The sequence below is a fragment of the Cheilinus undulatus genome, linkage group 4 (assembly GCF_018320785.1).
Source record: "Cheilinus undulatus linkage group 4, ASM1832078v1, whole genome shotgun sequence".
Classification (NCBI taxonomy): Eukaryota; Metazoa; Chordata; class Actinopteri; order Labriformes; family Labridae; genus Cheilinus; species Cheilinus undulatus.
In genome coordinates this window covers 10,630,922-10,656,441 of record NC_054868.1, presented here as the reverse complement: position 1 = coordinate 10,656,441, position 25,520 = coordinate 10,630,922, and the positions used below count along the sequence as shown (strand labels likewise).

Genomic DNA, 25,520 nt, shown 5'->3' with positions numbered 1-25,520 from the left:
CTCTCCATTTAGAACAAACCAGCTCTGGCCTGTTTCTGCATCAAGCTGCCCTCTTTTTTTTTGCTGAGACCTGTAACTTTTCACAAGTCTTCAAAGACACTGCAGAGCCCTCTCACCTCTTCCTTCCTCCCCCTGATCCTCATCTAAGTTTCTGCTGTCTCACCTGTTAGTGTATTATCATCTAAATAAAGACGTGCCGAGCTGTTCTGTCTTTAATTTTAAGCTGCCCCAGAGAGAGAGAGAGAGAGAGATGGTGAGAAAAAGAGGACGAGTTGGGGTGGAGTTAGAGTGGGCGGATGGAGGGATTCACTGATGTGCCGGCTTACCTTGGCTTTAAAACTTTAATAAGATGCATTGAGGGTTGGATGATGGGGTTTACAGAGAGGGAGAGAGAGAGTTAGGGTGAGCAAGGCAGAGGGAGTGCATGTGTACGTTTCATTGCTCAGCTGAGCAGAAAATCATTACTGATGGAGCGCCATCTTCAAGGGATTTCCCCACTGCTGCGATTGATGGGGAGGGATGCGGGAGGCGAGCATCTGAAAATAGAGAAGGAAGGCAGTGGGATGACACTGGGGTTTACAGGGAGAGGAGGGAAAAAGACAAGAGCTGGAGGATGATATCTCAGAGTCCATATCTTTAAAAAGGCTAGCAGTGCAGCTTGAGGGTCAGAAATGCCAGTCATTCTGATGGTTCAGTTTCTCTGTCAGTCTGTTGAAACTTAAGATAAAATTGGAGAATGATAAATACTTGTATGATGAAATACTTTACAGTGGATCCAAATCTTCTTTTAATCTAGCACCATCAGCAGATCAAAGTTCAAAACCAACTGGTGAAATATCTCAGATTATTGCACAGTGTATTGATAAGCTGAGGTCTTGTCCACAAGGAGGCGAGTATTTTTCAATAAGGACGTTTGCTGTTTACAAAAATTTTCCCGTCCATGCAAGGGATGTGCATGGTAAGCAGGCCCTTACAGTTCAGTTTGGATATCTTTGTAGTCAGCATGTTAATGAGTGGGGTATACAAATTCCTAGTATGTCCAATAGTTCAGGCAAGGAATGCACAATTTTAGATTTTTTGCAGTTAAGGGGAAATTTATAAATACATTTTATCCAATACCAGCACCGATATTTAAGTGTAGTTCAGGCTTGAAACACCAGTTGGTCCATAATAGCAATATTTAACTTTTTAGGCTAATATAATACCTTGACAGATTTTCCTCTGGTAAGAGGTTGTTACAAGCAATCTTCACCTCTCTGATGTGCTCAGAAGACGACTGTAGTCCCTGTGACTTCACATCATAAATATTAAACATGTTCAATATTAATGATGACAAAGCCTGTTCTGTCAGTGGAACACAGATGACAACTGAGTAGGCATGAGCATGATTGTTGGCAATAGCCAATCAGGGTGCATGCTGAGGGAAAAGGAGGAAGCACAACAAGAACAGCCATGGGAACGATAATAAACGCGAAGCATAAAATTAGATAGATGTCAGAAAAGGTGGACCAACTTGTTGATTTGTGGCAATAGATTGTTGATACAATATTTCCTGTTAAACATAGCACAATCAAATTAACAAGAGAAGGAGCTGATCACATGTAGCTTTTTATGCAAAAGTTTTGGCGGAGCACACGAGATTTAGAGCTGTGAGAGTGGAGACTGGCTGTCAGTGAACAGAATCTGTTAGTTTGTGGTGTGCGATGTTGGTCGTCTCTTCCACACGTATGATGTCTCTTACATATACCTTTTTAGAAATCCATGTAAATGAAGTAAAAAATGCCTTTCCAAAGACTACTTAAAATAAATTCAATACTGTGTTTGAACCATTTGGAGTACAAGCATACAAAATGTTGTCTTTTGAAAGGTACAAACTGTCAATGTGGAGCTGCTGGTATTAAGAAATACACTATATTGCCAAAAGTATTCACTCACCCATCCAAATACTAGTAATTGAAATCAGGTGTTCCAGTCACTTCCATGGCCACAGGTGCATAAAATCAAGCACCTAGGCATGCAGACAAACGTCTGTGAAAGAATGGGTCGCTCTCAGGAGCTCAGTGAATTCCAGCATGGTACTGTGATAGGATGCTACCTGTGCAACAAGTCCAGTTGTGAAATTTCCTCGCTCCTAAATATTCCACAGTCAGCTGTCAGTGGTATTATAACAAAGTGGAAGGGATCGGGAACGACAGCAACTCAGCCATGAGTCAAGGCAGGTGAGCGAATAATTTTGGCAATATTGTGTATGTCAAAAAAAAAAAAACGTTTTTTTTTTCCCATCTGAGTTTTACTGTGAAACAGAAGCCTGGTGACTTCAGCTGAGTGGTCTTGGCTGGAAAAGAACTTAACTTGACCAAAGCATGAAACCATAGCCAGTCCAATTTCAAAGCTGATGATGATAGAACAGAAAATGAATATTTCACACCTGTTTTTTATGAGGAAAAGTCCAGGTGTTTTTATAAAGGACCTCTGGTAACCATGGTCATATACCTACAGTAAAAAGACTGCTATTCCTGAATGCTTCAACTTAAAGACATCATTTAGGGCTCAATCTATGTTGAGCTTGAAAAAACAATAGCAACTTTTATGATGGAGAAGATCCATGAATTTTATGTTGACATGTCATCCTTCACTCACATTTACATTACTAGAGACATTATTTACAAATGTTACAATTTCATGTTACTGGCAGCATACCGGTCCTTATATGGCTGAGGCTGGTGATATCACAAGAGGGCTGGGACTTCCCTTCAACCCAGCCCTTTTTTTTTTTTCCTTTTGCATCCGTAAACCGAAAAAACCTCACGCGCTTGAACCTTGCACACTGTGTCCTGATGCATTTTTATTTGCCTTCACTGTGAAAATTCTTAGAATGTGGTAAATGGTTTGGTGTGTGGCTCTGTCACTCCTTTAAAATCCACTGGATCCATCCATCCTGACCAAGAGGTTCATCCAGCACTCATGTGTCGAAGCACTACATAAGCAATTAGATAAAATTATGTTTCTGAAGTCTTTCAGCAAATATGGATGTAGAGGTTAAGAAAAAGTCTTTCCTTTTTTTAAAGATAACAAATATCTTCAGCAGCGGGCCCCGTCACTGTTAGGCAGATCAAAGAGAGTAACATCTCTGTAATTCAACTGTTAAGGAGAAGAGTCGAGTTCAATATCACACACCATCATCCACATGCTGATTTTCTGCTCGTATGTTAGTAATCATGCTTGTACATGCATGCATGCAGGCTTGATATGCTTTTATTGCTGCTGAGTGTATGAAAGTCATGTCATACTCCCTGCTCATGTTTGACAGGTATGATAGAGCCAAAGTACAGTAGCATCTCATTATCTTCATGCACGGGCTGTAAACACTGTGGACCTTCAAGAGCAGAAACACTGATGAGATTTTAATGGGAATGCAGCAGCAAAGGCTCACATGACCACATCTTGTATTCCTTTTATTCCGTAGTTGCTCCCCTGACACACACAGAAACACACACACACCACTCTCATTATGCTCATTCAGAGCAAACGTAGCTGCATCTCTATCCTCCCATTTCTTGCCTATATTGCTGGAAAAATTAATATAAAACACTCACATAAACGGCCTTTTTTGTTGTCTGAATACACACTTCACTATGTACCCTCTTTGCCGCCTTGACTTGGATAAGTGAAATTTAAAGCACTTGTAAAACTGTTGATATGTTCATCTGCCCCCCTCTTGTCTCTTGATGTAGGGTGAACTTCAGAGCGAGCTGTTACATAACACTGCATATATCTTAGCACACTACTTTCTGGAGATTTGGAGACAGCGGCAGGATTACCTCAGAAAACCCCCTCATATGTACACACTGAGAGCACAATCTAAAGCTCTAGAGGTTTTCTTACGTCACATCATTTTTTCCTACATGCTCTTCTGTGCCAGTTACGGAAGCAGCTTATGCATGCAACGATTCCATGCCAAATCATAAATCCTTAATTAGCTTCTTTAAAACTAGATAGAAATGGCCCATACTCATTCTTATTCAATTAAAAAAAGAACGCTGAAAGTGAGATGAGGGGACTGTTTGAGAGCATCACTTCCTTTTTTTGTTGTAACTGGATTTCCTTTAAGGAGAACTCACTGAAGACAGTACAGCTAGACTTCTTTTCCTGAAGTATGAACACTTCTTATGCACTAGTTTTTGTCCTCTCTGCAACATTGTGCAATTCTGATCCAGTTTGTGTTCTCGTTTTACTTTGAAATGTCTTGATATACATTTACCCACATGTGGACTGAAATACTTAATGTGTTTCTGGACTTTTTTTTTTTTTTTAGGTTTTCATCCTTTCTGTGGCTGTATGTGTCAAGTTCATGTCACTCTGTATGACATTGGATGACATAACAGAGTCCATTAAATCATAGATGTGTTGACAAGGCGGAGAAGTGACCTTATTTGGGTTTGACTGAAATCTTGATCTGGGTTTTGACAGATGTGGGTCAGGACAAAGTTTTAATGACTGGCACAGAGTGTCCTCCCAACCACAAGAACTCAATCACCTCTACATATAGAGAGAGAGAAAGAAAGCACTGCTGAGTGCACACATGAAAATGATTGGTACCGCTCCATTTATACTGTCAAATAACGCTGATGTCTAAATAATAGTAACAGATGTCCAGACCCCTTTCTGTTAGTCCCTGCCTGTTCGGTATGCTCCTTTAACTTCTTATCTGCAGTACAGTTCATGTTTAGATGGCTTAGGGCAGCTGGTGCATGATTCTCCTTGGGGGGGGGGGGCAGTTAGGAGCATCCTTGTTGGTTAGCTTAATGCTAACATAAAATGGACAATACCATTAACAGGCTGACAAACTTAGTGTGGTTATTCAAACTGCGGAAACAGTCCATCCATTAGGGCTGGGCAGTTAATAGCAAATTGGATTAAACCGCAGTATGGCCTGCTGCAATTTAAAAAATTGCTTAAGTTACACAATTTTTTTAAACTTGAAATGGGTCAAAATACCCGTTTAATAAATGTATTTTTTGCAGAGGTTTTATGCACATCATGCAAACATTCAAGTGTCAATTTTTTATATTGGTTTACAAAAATCCTCCTTTTTGTTTTTTTATGTATGTTTTTCTTCATCAAAATGAGTGACATAAAAATGATAATGTCCTTAAACAAAGTAAAGCAATATGAGGAAAAATAGTTAGCTCATTCTAAATGAAACTGATGAAGCCTCGCGTTACTTCACAAAAGTCATACCTCAGCTGGTAGCCAGCTTCACCTCCCCGACTCCAGCCACCTCCTTTAAAGCTTAAAGCTTCTTGCACCCCCATACTCAGATTCACGCTACTATGAATTAATTGCTTCTGAAATAATTTTATTGTTTTCAGTACACATGGTCTTATTTATGGAATTACTTATTACTTAAATTTGTTGAAAAATAGATAAGATTAACCCAAGAATGATCGCATATTAAATTGCAATATTTGGGGGGAAAAAATCACAATTAGATTATTTTTGCAAATCATTCAGCCCTACTGTCCATCCATCCATCCCCCCATCCATCCATCCATCCATCCATCCATGCATTTTCTTCTTCTAATCAGAGTTTATGGCAGCAAGCAAGTCACTCCAGATCTCCCGCTCCTGTGCAACACTTTCTAGCTCTTTGTGGGGAATTGTAAGGTTTTCCTAGGCAAGGTGGGATATTTAGGCCTTACCCTAAGTCGTTTATTTAACAGTCCTTGGTCTTCTGTTGAAGTGGAAGTTGTTTCTGATCTGCCAACTTCAAGACCGCCCCAAAGACCCTTAGCTGGTGAAGACTGAGGACTGAGCTTTGAAGACCGATGAGCAGAGAGACATTAGAGCAGGCTTCCCGGAAATCTTTTTACTCAAGACACGCCCCCTTATTGGATATCACTCTCTGATTGGACGCTGCTACACACTGGACATCAATGCAACCTCACACCACCAGCATAGATAAATAATGGAGGAGAAACAGAGTTTATAACTGATGATAAACAGGCACAACGGAGTCTCAAGAGAATAGAAACAACAGATTTAAAAGAGTCAATTAGACAGGCTGGGATTTAAACAGTGTTTGAGATAAATGATTATATGAAATAAATAATTATTTATTGTGAAATATTGAGAATAAATGTAATGAAATACAAATTGAAGAGTGAATCAGTCTGGAGTTAAATATTTGATTTGTTCTCTGATTCACCATCAAACAAAAAAATGTTGAAAGCTCCTACAATCAAAAGAATTGGATCTAAATCTTTCCTTTAGTAGTCGGTTATTCCTGTATTAGATTTTGAAGAGAATTAAAGTCAGACAGAGCAGCAGTCTGTCTGTCAGTAAGAAACACATTTTCAATCCACCGCTGGGTCAATAAAGTTTCCATCAGCCCGATCGTTAGTGCGCATCAGGTTTGATCATTAGCCTTCACATTGAATAGTTAGGCTAATAAATGATTTTATTATAAAGCATTTGCTTGTAGAAAGAGTCTAAATGTTTTTTTATATATATTCTGCAGGTTTGTCCTCATGCAGGTTTTTTATGATCCCATACTGAGACCAAACACTGTTAATGTATTAAAGTACAAACTTATGCAGACACATCAGCTGTTTATGCCTCCTGACAGCTGACTGACGATCAGCCGTCATCATAAACTGACGTCACTTCACGTGACGCTGCAGAGGGAAGGACGTTCCATGGGCTGTCAAACATCGATCTTTTGGCTTCAGTCCTCCGCTTGGATTCCTCCAGTCTCTCCATGAGTCTCTGGTGGGATGGACTAAGACTCATGGAAAAGACCCAAGCTATATATTTAGAAAAGAGAGACGCGCCCACAGTCACTTCAGTGAGTTCCAGGTCTGCCAGAAGGTCTCCTCATAGTTGGACGTTCTCAAAGACCTCTGCATGGCAGTATCAGGGGGCATCATGTTTAGATGCCCAAACCACCTCAACTGACTCCTTTTTGAGCAAAGGAGCAGCGGCTTTACTCTGAGCTTCTCCTGGGTGTCTGAGCTGCTTAACTTGTCTCTAAGACTGAGCCAAGACTAACCTGGCACGCCATATTGACCGTTTCATATAGCCATTAAGGTTAAATTCATATTCAGGAAACCCCCATACAAAGCGTTTGGAAAGGTTAGGACTTAAGAAAAATTCCTGGAAGGTGATTGATTGAACGTTCTGTTGCTACATGGATTACAGGCCAATTAGAGTGAAAGAGGTAGTAAGAATGTGCAGCTCTGGTTGAAACCTCAGCTCAACAGACAAGAGCTGCCATTGCGAACAGTGGAGGTTGTCAGTGGATCAAATCTGAAACTGCGAAAACACCAAAAGCCAAGAGAAGTATCCAGTGTGGCTCTTCAATTTTTTTTTTTTTTCTAGTAAAGAAGTTCTGATGAAAGTGCCACGATATTATAGCTACAGCCCAGCTAATTGCTACATCTGTGGTTTTTCCCCAAATTAAACCACCTCCACATAATCACATTGTTTTGCCTGTTTATTGAGTTCCAACAGAAAAACAAAACACTTAACAGTGTCATACCTAATATTGTCATTAGGTGACATCTGCTGATCACTGGAGATTCCAAAGGAGATGAATTTGAATGTCAGGCAGGCAGCTGTGAGTCAGAAAATGTCTCAACAGTTGTCCCATTATTCACTGTCAGAGTGGCGCCAGGGTTTGTCTCATGGTGACATCATCACTACAGTCTGTCTCTTTGCAGGAAGCGTGTTAAAATTCACAGATTAATATTCAGCTGCATTATGTAACCAGAATTACAAATGTGAGTTCTTTACAGGGGATTTTTCTCCCTCTACCTGAATTGTGCCAAAGGCAAGGTCAGCGCCCCTGTATGTACAGGAAATTTCTTTTAATTAGTGTAAAGTCTCCAGTCTCATACTTTGATGCTGATTTAAAATGAGAACGGTAATGAAGCATGTTTCTCTGCTGATCAGGCGGGACCCTCTCCGTCTTCACATTTGTCTTCTAAATGATCAAGAAAAAGACATTCATCATGATGTATTATTTGAAAAGTTGCTTTGAAACAAGAGCAGTTGTTCTGGAGCTGAGGAGCTCGCTCACACAGCTCATTATAATCTTATGTAACAATGAGAAATTTGGTGAGAAGCTATTGTAATGCAAATACTCTCTTGTTCTAATTGTCTTTATATGTATATATCCAACTGCAAAGTGGATTTAGCATGCATCAGGGTATACTGTTTTTAATTGAAGATGTTATATTGTGCTCATTATCTGCAGGATGTTTGCTACAGAACATCAAAATAAAAGCCCCTGTCTTTTATATATGGCTCAAATTCAGCAACAGAAAATTAATAGTGATGATAATAGCTGATTTAGATACAAATATATGTTTTTTTCAATAAAATGATGAGAAACCATGAACACCTGGAAAGAGCAATGTGAGAGGAGAAGGGGATTTTGTTCACAAAAAGGATAAAATAAAAATATAGGATGAAGTACAACACTTTGGCACAGTTCAACCAAAGATGGAGCATCTTATGGCCGTGGCTGTGTCCCAATTTGAAAATTGCATCCTTCGGAGTGCACATCTTATCACCATAACGAAGGCTGTCCAGTTTTGAAGACTTCTCATGCGACCAAAAAATGTGTCCTCCTTCCCTTGCCTACAGAGGTTCCAAGATTCACTGCTGATCATTTTTAAACAAACTCCAATTCCAAAATAGTCGGGTCATTGTGTAAACTGTGAAGAATGCAGTGATATACAGTAGACTTGCACATTTAGATTAGTTTTAATTGCGACCATGATTTTGACCTACTCAGCTCAACTCAGTTGTTTGTGATGATTTACATTTTAAATAAAAGCTACACTATATTGACAAAAATGTTCACTCATCCATCCAAATAATTGAAAGCAGCTGTTCCAATCACTTCCATGGCCACAGGTGTATAAAATAAAGCACTTAGGCATGCAGACTGTTTCTACAAACATTTGTGAAAGAATGGGTCGCTCTCAGGAGCTCAGTGAATTCCAGCGTGGTACTGTGATAGGATGCTACCTGTGCAACAAGTCCAGTCGTGAAATTTAGGCTAGTCTGGGTTCGGCGGTTGCCAGGAGAATGGTACTTGTCTTACTGCATTGTGCCAAGTTTGAAGTTTGGTGGAGGGGGGATTATGGTGTGGGGTTGTTTTCAGGAGCTGGGCTTGGCCCCTTAGTTCCAGTAAAAGGAACTCTGAATGCTTTGTGGGACCTTATGGGAACAGTTTGGGGATGGCCCCTTCCTGTTCCAACATGACTGTGCACCAGTGCACAAAGCAAGGTCCATAACGACATGGATGAGAGAGTTTGGTGTGGATGAACTTGACTGGCCTGCACAGAGTCCTGACCTCAACCCGATAGAACACCTTTGGGATGAATTAGAGCGGAGACTGAGAGCCAGGCCTTCTCGTCCAACATCAGTGTGTGACCTGACAAATGCGCTTGTGGAAGAATGGTCAAAAATTCCCATAAACACACTCCTAAACCTTGTGGAAAGCCTTCCCAGAAGAGTTGAAGCTATTAAAGCTACAAAGGGTGGACCAACGTCATATTAAACCTTATGGATTAAAAATGGGATGTCGTTTAAGTTCATATGCCAGTCAAGGCAGGTGAGCGAATACTTTTGGCAATATAGTGTATGTGGTCGTCTATTTCAAATATTTCTTTCTAAATACATAATCCTGTTTAAATCTTGTCAGGTTTTGTTAATATTCTCTTGTATTAATGTTTATTTGCATGCAACTCCAGTCGGCTCAGTGCCTCTCACATCTTACTTCGTCGTTATTATCATTTTGGCCAAAATCATACATCCTTAATATGAAATGCCTTTTCAGCCTTTGTAAACAGCACAAAGACAAGATACTTCATGTTCAAACTGATAAACTTTGTCTATCTTTTGTAAACAAACACATTTGATTGACGAATTTGATGTCTGCAATATATTATAAGAATATCACATTTGGTCCCAGTCTGTTTGAAGTAAAATTCACTCTGTTTGCAGAGTCGTATTTTCAGAGTTGTTTTTATTCTAAAAAGTGTTTTTTTTTTAAACTCTATATGATGATTATGTACTCCATGATGAACAAAATAAAAATAACTACAGCAATTGTACCCAATACAGAGTAATACAGAACAAAATTTACTTATTACAGAGTTGTTTTTATTCAGTATAACAATGCATTGAATTATTCCTTTTAGAAATGTTTTCTACTCATAGAACAATTTTTACTCAGTATAGAAATGAGTAACACTTGATATAGAGCGATATCTTACTCTAAATGGACTGATGTTCCTCTTTAGAGCTACACTTTACTCTAAATAGATCATCCAGCTGTCTTTACACCTACAAATGGAGGAACAACAAAATGTTTTCTGCCTATATACAGGTATAAGACATTGTGCTCTAATAATAAAGAAACAATTGTGATAAACAAGGATGCAGGAGCAGAGCATGAGGTGAGATAGTAAGGTTAAAGGAGTTTATTCAACAGCAATTGTGCAAACAACAGTGAGCATACTAGCTGATGGTTGGCAGTAGCACTGCCATTGCAAAAAAAAGGGGAAATATAGTTAAACAAGTCAAGAGACTGACATTAGCATTAAAAATACATGTGTTTTTAATTTTTCTAGCCCCATGAGTCAAACTGTGGATCTGCCTCAGATTAGAAGTGTAAATATTAAATTCTTAAGCAGTTTCTGACAATGTTGCTAAATTACAAAACAAAGCTTTAACCTGCAGTGTTTATTTTAAATTTCAGAAAGAATCAGTTTCAGAAATCCCTTTTTAAGGTCACTAATTTGAAAGTGTTTCATCAAACTTTCTAAATTATCATTAACTGATCTTGATACATGTCGTGCATGTTTTAGGTCAGTGAAGTAGCAGACTAGATTTGATATGGGTCCCTGCTGTAGGTGACTGATGGAGACTTAGACAGGGGACATGGAGGCTGATTGAAGGAGTAATGAGCTGTAGAAGACAGCCGTCTCCGCAGGGAACTGAAGTGGTGCTCTACCCTCCCGCTCCTCCTCCCCCACCCATCCTGGGAGCAGTATTGTAGTTTCTTCACTCTGGATCCCTTCTCAAAGTTTAATATGTACATGCCCACTCGTCGCTCTCGTCTCTCTTCATATACTCTCTTATTCACTGATCCAATTAGACTTCAGCCACCTCGCTCTCTGTTTGTAATAATCCCCCAGTTTTGCTCTTCATCTCTGCCCTCCAACTCTCCTAGACTTCTGTCAGCTTTATCCGTCAGTGTCATCCTCAGTCAGGAGATTTCGAATTCTACAGTTGTTGCTGTGACTCAAAGTTGAATAGTTTTCACAACCAAAAAGTTGACTTTAAACAGCTCATTGAAAACAGTCTGCAAGTAATAGTGTGTCTCACCTTAACAGTACAGTACCTAAATCTTTAAATCTTATATAGTTTTCTTATCCTTCTTCTTCTTTCTATTTCAGTTCTTTTACTCCTAGACTTGCTTGTTCAGTTTAAGCTTAGAACTTGTAGGTATTTTGTCGCAGTCATATTTATGATGTTTTCTTCTCAACAGAAATGTTAAAACATATGTTGTTGATCTAAGAGTGTCTGCCATACTTCCAGGCTTTGCTCTGCTGAGATCCCAGCTTCACTTCTGGTGTTTTTTATCTCTTTAATTAGTTTCAAATATCTCAACACCCTTTTGTAGAGTAAAAACATGATGCGATGTTCAGACATCTTTGGGGTTTGGAGATTCAGTATCAAAAGTTTTTGTGATACTCTGACTTTACCACTGTGATTGGTGAGATATTTAGACAGATATTCCTCAGCCACCACCACAAAGTTGTACAAAGTTGTACAAAGTTGTACAAAGTACTCATCTTGAAGCTGTCTGATCTTGTTTTCCAGAGGATCCATGTTAAGATCAGTGCAAGGTCTGTGACACCAGTTCATGTCATCCTTGTTATTAACAGTAATGGCTTTGTTTGATCCTTTTTTTTTTTTAACTCATCTTGTAAAATCTAGAGTCAAAACGTTATTTCCTTCAATGCTTTGGATTAGAGATGTAGGGATTTGAATTTCATAAGCCATGGTTTGAAAGTGACTAAAGTCATCACAGTTGTCAGCATTATCAAAGTATTCTTATATTTGCTAAAAATGCTCAAAAGTACTGATACATCATATGAAATAATTTAACAAAATTTGATATTAGAAAATATTCGAAAACAGTATTGATAAAATCAAAAAAGGTTTTTCAATCAGACCACAGGTGTATAAAATCAAGCACACAGTCATGCAGTCTCCATTTGCAAACATTTGGGATAAAATGGGTCGTTCTGGAGAGCTCAGTGTAATTCCATCCCTGCTGGATTTTCTACAGTCAGCTGTAACTGATATAATTAAAAGGTGGAAACATTTAGGAGCAACAGCAACTCAAGTGAAAGACCACATAAAAAAAGTCACCAACACACTGCAATGTTAATGAAAGCACGATAACTGTGCAGCCAAAGCCATGGAATGGGTTTTCATGGCTGAGCAGCTGCATGCAAGCCTCACATCACTAAATCCAATGTCAAGCATCAGATGGAGTGATGTTAAGCACACCAACACTGGACTGTGGAGCGGAGTCGGCGCGGTCGTAAAATTTGAGCTTTGCGCACACGGGCCTTGTGGACGTCCGCTTTGAGTCCGGGTGGACCTCTGTGGAGTCCGTTCCGCGTACGTTCTGCCCGAGTATGTTTGGGCCTTAGGCCTTACTAAACTGCTCTAAAGGACATGTTGAGTGCTGACCTTCTCAGTTTAAGTCAATCTTCTTTGTCGTGCACCATTTAGAAGTTTAGTGTTGGGAGGGTGCTCCTTTTTTTGTTTTTTGTTTTTTTGTTTTTTTTTTCTTGAGATGAAGTTCCTGTCACATTCACATTAGCATTAGAAGTTCTTTGGTAATTGTTAAATTAGCAGGCACTGAAAAAAAGCTGGTATTGACATTCCTACCAACATCACTAGATGAGATAAGATGATCCTTTGTTGCCACCCCAGAATGGAAATTCAGCTTTTGCAGCAACAAAGAAGTAATAAGCAAGTTGATTAGAGGCATAAACAAGTAAACAAACAAACAGGAAGAAAAACCTTTATGTGAAGTTTTATCCTTGTCATGTGCATTACTTTCTACAAATACCTTCATCCAGTAATGTGTCATTTTAATGAAAATTAGAAGTTGCTAAGCAGGGCAGTGTCAAGTGTCTGGAATCATAATTTAGTCTGCACTGTGTTGTTAACAACTGAGCCTCCATTAAAATGGTTGGAGTAAATGTGTGAACTAGGGAGAGAGAATGTTCAGTCTCTGACTTAGTCTTATGAAAGAGCCAAATGTGGTTGGTGCAGAATATAAAAATTATTTAGGAGGAAAATGTACAGTTAATACCAGTTAGATTTAAAGGTAATTTCGCAGCTGAGCCCTTTAGGGGGGAATGAGACAGCAGGGATGAAACTCGACAGAATGTAAAGCAGGCTGAGCCAACTCCTCAGCAAGTGTATGTTTCAGTCTTTTTTCACAGTGCAGCAGTAACACCAGCTCTGCACTTACTGATATAGAACTTTATCACCAGCTCTGCACTTCCCTACTGTGCAATGAGGGCTCTGCTATTTCCTCCAGGTATGTACACTGCATTTAGGAAGTATTCACACGCTCTTCAATTTATTTCTAGTTTTGTTATGTTGCAGCCTGATGCTACAGAAGTTAACATTGTTGTTTCCTCTGATAAATATACATTTAGTACTTCAAAATGACAACATTAAAACAGAATTTTTCCAAATGTTTGCACATTTATAAAGAAGACAAAGTGAAACAACACATTGACAGAAGTATTCAGATCCTTTGTAACCCCTATAAAATGATCCCATTTCTCTTGATGGTTGTGAAAATGTTTCTACACCTTTGGATTGGAGTCTACCTTTGGTAAATTAAATTGACTGGACATAGTTTTAAAAAGGCACACACCTATCTATAGAAGGCCTCACAGCTGACAATCGATATCAGAGTAAAAACCAAGTCATGAGGTCAAAGGAACTGCCAGCAGAGTTCAGAAACAAGATTGTTGCTAGGCACAGATCCAAGTAAGGCTGCAGAAAATAGCTGCTCTGAGCACAGTGGTCTCCATAATTATCAAATGGAAGAGGTTTGGCACAACCAGGACTCTTCCAAGAGCTGGTTGCCTGGGAAAAATGAGCATTTGGGGGAGAACGGCCTTAGTAAGAGTGGTGACCAAGAACGATCACTCTGACTGAGCATCGTAGGTCCTGTGTGGAGATGAGACAAAGTTCTAGAAGGACAACCATCACTGCAGCCCTCCACTGATTTGGGCTTTATGGCAGAGTGGCTAGATTGAAGCCTGTTCTCAGCACAAAACACACGAAGCCCGTTTGGAAGTACTCTCCAACTGTGAGAAACGAGATTCTCTGGCCTCAAGTCAAAACATTATGTCTGAAGGAAACCAGGCAATGCTCATCACCTGTCCAGTACTATCCCAATAGTAAAGCATGGTGGTGGCAGCATCATGCTGTGGGGGTGTTTTTCAGCAGTAGGAACTGGGAGACTGGTCAGGGTTGAGAGGAAGTTGAATCGAACAAAGAACAGAGATTTCCTCAATGGAAACCTGTTCTACAGCGCTCAGGACCTCAGACTGGGCCAAAGGTTCACCTTCCAACATGATAATGTGCTGCAGTGTGCTGCACTTCACTTCAGAGACATGCCTAGTGGGACAGGGTACAGGCAGAGCAAAATTATGGTGCAGACAAAAGCTTTGGACATGGACCCTGTGGAAGTTGCAAGCCAGACTTTGGACAGACTCTGCACATCTTAGAACCACAGCTGCTCCAAAATGTCTCTTTGCTGCCAATATATGGGCAGAGACATATTACACATGGAGCAGGTCCACACTATACCCTTGACTTAGTCATCTTACAGAGACCCTACATTCTGTATATCCACCATGAGCAAAGTTCATTTTTTGGTCTCCACGGCTTACTTCACTGCTTACTTCTTATTATGTCTCTTAGAAATCATCTATTCTAGGTATTCCAGGTATTTACTGACTAAGAAGACATAATGAAAGCTAGAAAAGCACTCGGAGTGCACAGACCTCCACCATTAGCCCTAACTCCCAATAGTAAAGAATCCTTTAAAAAAAATTCCTGGATCCAGACTGTGATCCGGATCACTCCCAAAATCTAATCAGTTCTTCCTTTTGCCATTTTTGACATTTCCTGAAAATTTCGTCAAAATCTGTCCGTAACTTTTTGAGTTATGTTGCTTACAAACAAACGAACTAACTAACCCTGCCGATCACATAACCTCCTTGGCAGAGGTAATAGATTAAAAGCAAGCAGTGCCCATCACCTCTTGTGGACTGAAGTATTTGAGACTTTTTTTTCCAAAGTTGAGTCAGCTCTAAGATATTTTTGTATATGTTTTCTCCCCTCTTTGAGCCTATTCCATTTAAAATACCTCTATGGTGGAGATTATCTTTTGATGCTTTGAATGGACCTCTAATTACCTTATGCTGGGTTGCATTCAGTGGATTTTAACAAAGAGCAGAAAGTTTGAGGTCAGATCAGAGCAGAGCGAAGAGAATAATGCACAGACTTTGATGAAGTAGTCTTCACTGACCTCAGCCATTTTTCATTCAAACAATTCAGACTCAGAGGGGTAAATACTGTTGATTGTTAGTGTCGAAAGCAGTTTCTATTTTGGCAGTGGGGTATGAAGGTACACTTTATACACCGTGGATTATCATTATGTCAATATGTGCATTCCTTTAGGTACCATGCGTTTTTAAACAATGCACTTCCATTGTTTTAATAAATGACAGCATTCAAAGGTGCTGAAGCTTAGACTAAAGGATTTGTGTAATTTGACATGTTTTTAGGGGAGGAAGGAATCCATCAAAAACTGCAGGCCAACTCCTGCACATTGTCTACTTTACATAGAAACATTTGGGACATTCAACACCAATATCTCTAGATAGATTGAAGACATTTGCCTTTAATTTTTGATCATTTAAAACAACCAGATTCATAATATTTGGTACCTAAGACTACAATTTCCATCCATGTGTGATGCACCAGTAATAAAAAAGAAAGCCAGTATTCATGACTGTTTTTTAAACAAATCTTATATTGGCACAGCACTCCCACTTTATAAACAGTTCCTGACATGTTTTACCATTAAAAGAGATGAGTTTGGCTTACTTCTTTCAGTCAGCAGTTACTTATACTAATTTGCTTACTTTGAAATGATGCAACATAATAGATTTAAAAAATAAATCTCTGCTTACCAGTGGACAGATGTCTGTCTACTGGGCCAGCGTTAAGCAAATGCTCTTTTTCATCCCTACTTTTGTCTCAGTTCTAGGCAGATTAGCAGTGTGTTGGATTTATAATTTTGGTATTTAAAAATGAAAACAAGCCAGAGAGAAAAAAATCTTGGTACAAGTAAAGAAAGTGCAATCTAAACCACTTGCAGAGATATTGCTTTAAGGCTCATTTATGCCCTTTGTTCATTAGAAGATGAATATGAGGCCCTCTGTCTGTACTCTGTATTTTTGTGTCCACATTTCTGCATGTCTTCTGGAAGCTTACGGCCCAAGTGCTGCAGAACCACAAAATGCAAAGGCAGTGTCGTCCAGTACTCAGGCTGATATTCAGCAGTTGACTGATAACCTGAATGAGCATTTTATTTCAACAGGTCATAAATAAAATAATTGAGAAGTGTTTGCTGCAAATTGCAACACTATCTAACTGTCTTAATATCATATGAATAATAAGGGCTGCAAGGGTTTACAGAGGTCAAGGTTCAGTTTGTGCTTTTTTGGGGGCCGTCCCAATTTCTTTTGTCATTTATTACTTTTATTGACAGAAGTGCATCTCACAGTTTGTTCCATGTAGAGTGGGGCAGTGGTTCTCAACGCTGGCATCTTGAGACCCCCTTGGGGGTCACGACACATTGAGAGGGGGTCTCAAGATGCCTTAAAAAAACAAAGAAAGATTTTTTCAAATTACACTGTTGCTACTTTATACCAATTTTGCCAAATTTTAATACATTTTTGCCACTTAAAACCCATTTCTGTCCATTTCAAACCCTTTCCACCACATTTTTCTCCCTGTTTTTGCAACTTCTAAACCAATTCTTGCCACTTTCTGCCTATTGTCGTCTCAGTTGACCCATTATTGCCAATATTGGCCACTTTTTAAGTCCATTTTTGCCCTTTTTAACCAAATTTCACTATTTGATGTGCTCATTTTTGCCAGATTAACCCATTTTTTTACAATTTTTGACTATTTTCCTGCCTCAGTTAACCCATTTTGCCTGTTTATATCAATATTTCATCCCATTTGACCAAATTTCCACCCATTTTTGCCACTTTTACCACGATTTTCTACTTCAACCAATTTTTGCCATTTTTTTCGTATTTTTTGCTGCTTTAATTTAAATTTTCGTCACTTCTAACCCATTTTAATTCTGTTTTTAACTAAAGGGATTTACATTTTTGAGAAGGCTATTTACTACACAAATGAATTTTAAAAAAGATATTTTTGTTTCTTTGGTAAGAGTGGTTATTCTGGTTAAATATAAAATATGGATATCACAGCTTAACTTTACAATGGACCATAATTTGTCTGACCTCCTTGGTCCCTCAGTTTGCCTTAGCCTCAGAAAACTCTCCCCTTTATCCCTCCTTATGGGCAGCCTCGTCTGCACATGACTGTTCTTGACTGTTTATGGCTGTTTAACCACCTTCAGGTACAGTGGGGGTCCCCAGTCTCTGGCACCTTTATTTTGGGAGTCACAGGCTGAAAAGGTTGAGAACCACTGGTGTAGGGGACCCTGACTGTATTATGTCAACACAGTATGGGATGTTGTAATGGAGCCTGAGCAGAGCACTTAAATGCACACTTATAGCTGGTGTTCTCTTTAAAATGTATTGGCATTGTGTTATCTTCAAACAGCTCTGCCTTCGCATCCAGAGGCTTCTCTGCTTCTCTATCCAGCTTATTTTTATCTGTAAAAGCACATCTGTTCCAAATTCCAGTTATCAGTCTCATGAACTACTATTAATCTACTAGTACTGACCCTGAAAGATCAATGTCGGTCGATTCCTAGAGTTAAATAGTGTAGCCAGCAGTTCCAGGCAGATCAGCAAAACACAACAGAGAAGAATCCTTTGGAAAATGGTAGAACTTTGTGAGTAAAGATTTTGTGAGTGGCTCAGGAAATATAAGACGGACAAACACAGCAGAAAGGAGGGGCGGTGGTAGGACATGGAACTGAAAGTCTGCTGGATGGAAATAGAGGATTGTGTAGCGGTTGTTGTATCATTTACAGATGCATTTTCAAAGGAGCATAACCTAAAGTTGTAGCATCTGATCAGAATGTCAATGTGTCTTTGTGATCATTTAGGTGCACTAAAGCAGTTTTTCTTTACAGCAGGCTGTGGATCACAATTACTAGATAGTGTTGTGACCAAATGCTGCCAAATGCTCCTCTCTCCTCTTCTTTTGTCCTCCCTTAAGGGAGAGCAAATGTCCCTGTACAGAGGTTTGAGGAAAGTTACGCAGTCCCTGATGCACCTCCTGCTTGGTCTGTACTTTGTTTACTCCGGCCTGTTTTTCTGTTTCTGCCAAACCCCATTATTAGTTGATCATCAGTGTTTATGTCCTGGGATTCACCGAGTCCTCTTTGCAGCAACTCAAACAAAAAAATAAAGACAATACTAAATCTGTTGTCTAAATTATGTTCACAAGTAAACACAGAAACTGCGATTACACATTCACATTGTGGCTGGCATTGAAAAAGTATAACTGATCATTAAGACTTTCCAACAAGCTGTCTTGGTTCCATCCCTCCTCCACTCTTCTTTGAGCGCCTGGCACACTCAGGACCAATGTTATTCTTTAAAGAGACAGTAAGTCACGCTGGTGTCATGTGGGATCTCATTATTCTCCAGCAGCAGGGAGAACCTTTGCATTTGAAAAGGCATACGTCAGAGGCAAGCTGCATCAGTTGTTGGAAGCAAAATCCCAATCTGTGCATGACTTCTATCTTTTTTGGAATATGATTTGCTTCCAGGCATGATGGCCGCTTCAGCTGTTGGTGTAAAAACCATTGTCGACATCTTCATACGTGACGGAGTGAAGTGAATGCATATGAAACAATCTATCTTGTGTTTCAGGTTACATAAGTGCAGCTAGCTGGTAAATCAAACTCCTGCTGAAGCCAATATAGAGAAGAACAAAAGCATATTATCCACCAAGAAAAGCTTTCAGTGCGGTTCTTTGCACTTCTTTTAATTAAGAAGTACTGTCCATTTGGACTATACTATCACTGTAGCTGAGTCCACTAGGGCTGGGTAATAACTTAAATTTTAGACTAAAACAAGATACGGCCTGCTGCAATTTTCAGATTTGCTGAGGGCGCAATATTTTATTGACCTGAAATGTTAGTTAAAATAACTGTGCAGTATTTTTTTGCAACAGAGACGTTCTGCTCCACACATCATGTTAACATTCATGTGTCATATATTTCAAATAATTTACAATAAAAGTTTGTGTTTTTTTTCTTAATCTAAATGAGAATGATGTAAAAATGTTCACTCCTGTTAAGACAGCAATTTAAATCAGACTTTTAATATGAGTTAAACTAATTACAAAATCTTTTTTTTTTTAATTGTTCAGTCCTAGTTTAATCTAACAAGATGAGGAACTTAAAAAAAAAATCACATATTAAATCGCTCTCACAATGTTGGAAAAAATAATCACAGTAAGATTTTTTTCCCCCCAAATCTTTAAGCCCTGTTTTCCACACTAAACTCTTTATTGGTTAGCGTTGTTTACTCCAGAAGTGTCCAAACTTTTTCCACTGAGAGCCACATTTGAAAATATTTTAGGATGGTGGGGCCACTTTCATATGCCTCACCTTAAGAATAGTGAAGTTAGAAAAACCAGTCTTATGATGGTTAAGATATGCTTAGTGATTGGGTTTGCTTAGATAGGTAGTTAATGGCTGACAAGGCAATTAGCCAATCATTTTAAGGATTTTAGGGAGGCCAGTCAGATTCCGGTTGGCCCTGGTCGGCTCTGGCTAATAGTGGTTCTGCCTCTAAAACACTATCGGTACTGCTATTAGCCTTTGTAAACCATCAGGGTATTATAAATCAAAATATTGTTATTATTTTGGTTGTCAGTATGTCACTGAGCTCAATACATTTTTCTTGTCAAAATTTTTGTTTAGCATGGCAGCACTGCCTTGTGCTGAAACCAAAAAGTACAATACAGTCAAGCACAAGCTTCATGTTCAAAACCACGCCATATTTCATTTAATGTTTACAATTTGCTGTGGGCCAATCAAAATGGATCACGGCCCGTATTTGGCCCCCCAGTCATAGTTTGGATACCCCTGTTTACTGGCTTGCAGTTCAACAAAATCATGCTCAAAGCTACATTGTCTCTCTCCTCAAATGGTCCGGTCGTTTTTTGACTAGAAAGAAAAAGCATTTCAGCTTAAAGCCATGGAAGCCAAAAGAGTGGAATCTGGTCGATCCATTAGCAAAATTTTGTGTGAAACTGTCGAGTCAGAGGCCAATTTTCCATGAGAACAGCTTCATACAAGTGAGTGTAGTTAGTAGAGACAGCCTGGTAAGGCGTTTTTAAAGCACACTATCATTTTTAAAGTCTGTTATCATGTGCTATATTTACAAAGACCTCCATGCTGTTGATTTGTGTCTGATATTAATTCATGTGTAAACAAACACACACAGAAGTACTCCACTGAAGGTGTGTGATAGCTTGCAGTGAGCTCCAGCACAGAGCTGTTAGTCTTTCTAGCTCTGAACAGCAACCTGCTGTGACATACAGCTGGCCGACCCGTCAGAGCTCACACTGTAAACAAAAACCTCCATAAAATACTGTAAGAGTGTGTGTTTACCTCGACCCGCCCCCTCCCCTCTGACTGTAAGTCGACCAAAACACACTTATCAATGTGCCCGGGGGTTGTAACATTTAAAGTTCTCATTTTTCATTTGAGTGTTTTATCTGTTGATTGTCTCTTACAGGTCGTAAAGCCTCTGCTCCAGAGGCCAAATGGTTTTATTGCCTTGTCTTGTCTGTGAGACCCGATTTTTTTTGCTTTCCTGCTCTTATCAGCACCTTTTCTGTCTGTTTTTTTTCCAGGTTTTGTATGCAGAAGAGTGCCAAGCTGGTGCCAGGGGTGACTTTAGACCTCATTGAGAAGTAAGTTGCTCTTCACCAGTATTCTTAAAAAAATAAAATCAAAATCTCAGTCACAACACTTTCCCTCTTATTGCGTCTTTCTCTTGGGTTTGTGCAGGCTAGAGAGATCATTATCCTGTTTTCTTCGTGTTCTTCTCTCCGTCTGTCTTCCTGTCTGTCTCCTCTGCTCCCCCCTCAATATTGTCAGCCCTCCCTCTGTTGTTTTCCATCCTGCAGGTATAATTCTCAGCCTTTGCTTCTCTCTCACGGCCAACCGCGGCACTAGTTTGGCAGATTTAAGGCTTCACATTTCTTCAATAAACCTCCAGGTGCCAAGTAACTGAGCAGGGAACATCTCTTGCTCTTAGGCACACAATCTCAGCTCTCAATATGGCTGTCATCTCCAAAGTTTTAATAGTTTCACAGAACCATCGAGGCTGGCATTGTGGGGGAGAGTTAAATGACACCCATAAACTGAGAGGTAGTAACTAACTTAAAACAGACTGTCATATCTCAGCAGAAAAAAGGCCGCTGGTGGAAAGCACCTTGAGGCGGTAAAGTGTCTCAGCAGTCAGTTAATGATATTTGCTAAAGTTTAATAGCTGCTTTCTTCTTATTCTTAAACTATAATGTTGTTTTTTGAGTGCATCAAATAGATTTTGGCTGTGGGGGTTTGCAAAGAAAACATTTGCTGACCTGCTCCTCTCTGTCAGCTGTCTCTTCAGCGGCTGTTTACAGTGAGTGTGAATCTAAACAGCCGTAGCATGAGCTGTCCCAAAGTGACACACCTTTTTCTGCCCCAAGTCATCGTTGGAGAGAATATTTATAGTTTTAACCCCTTAAAGCCTGTTAACTCAAATAATAGCCAGAAAATTCTCATTTTTTTGTAGCTGAAATATTTATTTTACATTCTACCCAAATCCCCCAAAAAAAGAAAAATTACCATAAAATTACGTATATATTTTTTTGTATCACATTTGTTACAATGTTACAATGTTACAATGTCATTTAGCAGACGCTTTTCTCCAAAGCGACATACATTTGAGAGCAAGAACAACACAAGCAATGATCTAGACAAGAAGAAACAACATCAGTAAGTGCCATCAAGTGCTTCAGGTTCAATTGGACGCAAGTGCTGCCGTGTAGAGTTTAAGGCAGAGTACCTAAAATATACGTTGTTTGTGTAGTTTTTTTTTGTTTTTTTTTTGTTTTTGTTTGTTTTTTTGTTTTTAGACAGCAACAATGAATCAAGGAAAATGTGGGATCACTAATTGCCATTCATTAGGCTTCACAACAACTATTTACCAAGTACCAAGTGCTGGATCATTCCCAAAGAGCTGGGCAAAGAAATCCCAGAAGTAGAGCAGGACAGTGCGAGCTAACTATAGTTGGGAAACTCATTCAACCACTGGGGACAGCAGTGGAGAATAGTCTGGCTGAGACTCAATCTACTACTGGGGACAACAGTAGAGAATTGCCTAGCTAAGTGCAAAGTGTTCTCTGAAGAGCTGGGTCTTTAGCCTTCTCTTGAAAGTAGACAGGGAGTCTGTAAATCGAATGGAGTTGGGTAATTCATTCCACCATTTAGGGACAACAGAGGAGAAGAGTCGAGCTAGTGACTTAGGAGCATGATGTGCTGGAAGTACCAGGCGCCTTTCGCTGGCTGAGCGTAGTAGGCGAGAAGGGGTGTAGACCTGGATGAGGGACTCCAGGTAAACAGGAGCAGTTTTAGTTACTGCTTTGTAAGCAATGATTAGAGTTTTGAATTTAATGCGAGCTGCAACTGGAAGCCAGTGTAGAGAGATTAAAAGAGGCGTGACATGAGCTCTCTTGGGTTGGTTGAAGACCAGACGTGCTGCTGCATTCTGGATCAACTGCAGAGGTATAACTGTGCATGCAGGTAGGCCTGCCAGTAATGAGTTACAGTAGTCAATACGTGATATTATAAGAGCCTGTACTAGGAGTTGTGTAGCATGCTCTGTCAAGTAGGGTCTGATCCTCTTGATGTTGTAGAGGCGAAGCGGCAGGACCGAGCAATCGAGGCCACATGGAGCTTGAAGGTTAGCTGGTCATCAATCATGACACCCAGATTCCGGGCTGACTTAGTGGGCAAGAGATTATTTGATCCAAGCTGGATACTGATCTGCGGTTCCATAGTGGGACTGGCTGGGATGATAATGAGCTCAGTTTTGGGCAGGTTGAGCTGAAGGTGACGTTCCCTCATCCATTTAGAAATATCAGCAAGGCAGGATGAGATCCGAGCTGAGACAGTTGTGTCATCTGGTGGAAAGGACAGGAAGAGCTGTGTGTCGACTGCATAGCAGTGATAAGAAAAGCCATGGGAGCGGATGATTGCACCAAGTGAGGTGGTGTATATTGAGAAAAGTAGGGGACCAAGCACAGACCCTTGAGGCACCCCTGTTGATAAGCCATGCAGTTTAGACACTCCTCCCTTCCATGATACTCTAAAAGATCTCCTGTGAGGTAGGACTTAAACCACTGTAGGGCAGATCCTGAGATACCAAGTGAAGAGAGTGTGGAGAGGAGGATTTGGTGGTTTACTGTGTCAAAGGCAGCAGACAGATCCAGCAGTAAGAGAACTGAGGACTGACCAGCTGCTCTGGCCAAGCGAAGTGATTCCGTTACCGACAAAAGTGCAGTTTCAGTAGAGTGGCCCGCCTAAAGCCAGACTGATTCTGATCAAGTAGATCATTGTTCTGCAAGTGTTCTGAGAGCTGGTTGAAGACTGTGCGCTCCAGTATTTTTGATAGGAATGGGAGAAGTGAGACTGCCTGTAATTTTCAACCAGGGCTGGGTTGAGAGTGGGTTTTTTGAGCGGTGGTGTAACCCGCGCTTGCTTGAAAGCAGCTGGGAAAACACCTGTGGACAGAGAGGAGTTAATGATACAACTCACAGCAGGGCTGATTGTGGGCTCAATCGCCTGCAAGAGATGTGATGGTATCGGATCGAGGGACAGGTTGTGGGCTTAGAGTCAAGCAGAAGCCTGGTGACCTCGCTCTCACTTAGTGGAGAGAATGAGCTAAGTGATGCATCACTAGCTGGTGGCAGAAAACTGAGTTGGACAGGCTCAGAGAATTGGTTGCTGATGGCAGAAACCTTGTCAGTGAAGTAGGAGGCGAACATGTCTGGAGTCAACATACTGGAGGGTTGTGGGTTTGAAGGAGAGAGGAGCGAGTTAAAAGCAGAGAAGAGTTTGCGTGCATCAGTGGCAGCACAGATCTTTGATTGATAGAACGCCTTCTTAGCAGATTTTAGAGCAGAGGTAAAACAGGACAGTTTTTGCTGATAAGCACTCAAGTCAGTGGTTTGTTTGGATTTACGCCATTTTCTCTCTGCCGCTCTGAGCCCTGCCCTTTGGGTTCTGATGACCTCAGTGAGCCAGGGACAAGGTGGAGTATTACGAATAGGCTTAGACACCAGAGGGCAGAGTTTGTCCAGAGAGGAGGTCAGTGAGGAGCAGAATGTGTCTGTGGCCTCGTTAACAGTGAGTGTGAAGGACTCGTTACATGAGGCTAGTGCAGCTGAGACCTCGTCAGACAGCTGTGTTGGGTCAAGTGACCGAAGGTTTCTGCGGTATGATCTTAATTGAGTAGTAGATTGTTGAAGTTCAGGTAAGCCAAGTGAGAACTGAATGAAGTAGTGGTCAGAGAGGTGAAGTGGTGTTACACTCAAATTAGCCGTGGAGCAATTGCGAGTTAGAATCAAATCCAGTGTATTACCAGCCTTGTGTGTAGGAGGCGTTTGAACCAGTTTCAAGTCAAAGGAGGACAGTAGTGAAATAAAATCAGTAGCCTGGGCTCTATCCCAGTGGATGTTCATGTCACCCATGACAACCAATGGTGTGCCATCATCAGGGATGTCTGAGAGTAACATGTCCAGTTCCACAATAAAGTTGTCCAGGTGACCCCCAGGTGGGCGGTATACCACAACCATGTAAGCCTTTATTGGGGCAGTGACCTGTACTGCATGATATTCAAATGAGGTGTTATTGTCCAAGGGTTTGAACTGGCTGAAGTTCCAGCTATGAGAAAGAATAATGCCTGTGCCACCTCCTCGGCCAGAAGAGCGAGGTGTATGAGAGAACACTGCATCAACTGATAGAGCAGTTGGTGTTACAGTGTTCTCAGGACGGACCCAAGTTTCTGTCAGGGCTAGGACCTGAATGTTAGACAGTTTAGTGAGGGAATTGATGAATTCTGCTTTGTTAACTGCAGACTGGCAGTTCCAGAGGCCAACTGTGATAA

At 40.3% G+C, this 25,520-nt stretch overlaps 1 protein-coding gene across 1 annotated transcript in view; it reads left to right on the top strand.

The window, feature by feature from the left end:
- rptor (regulatory associated protein of MTOR, complex 1) overlaps positions 1-25,520 on the top strand; it is a 323,903-nt gene that overhangs the window by 122,838 nt on the left and 175,545 nt on the right. Inside the window, exon 8 of the mRNA XM_041784862.1 lies at positions 21,217-21,276. Within this exon, the coding sequence (XP_041640796.1) occupies positions 21,217-21,276 (60 nt within the window). The remainder of the gene's footprint in view (positions 1-21,216; positions 21,277-25,520) is intronic.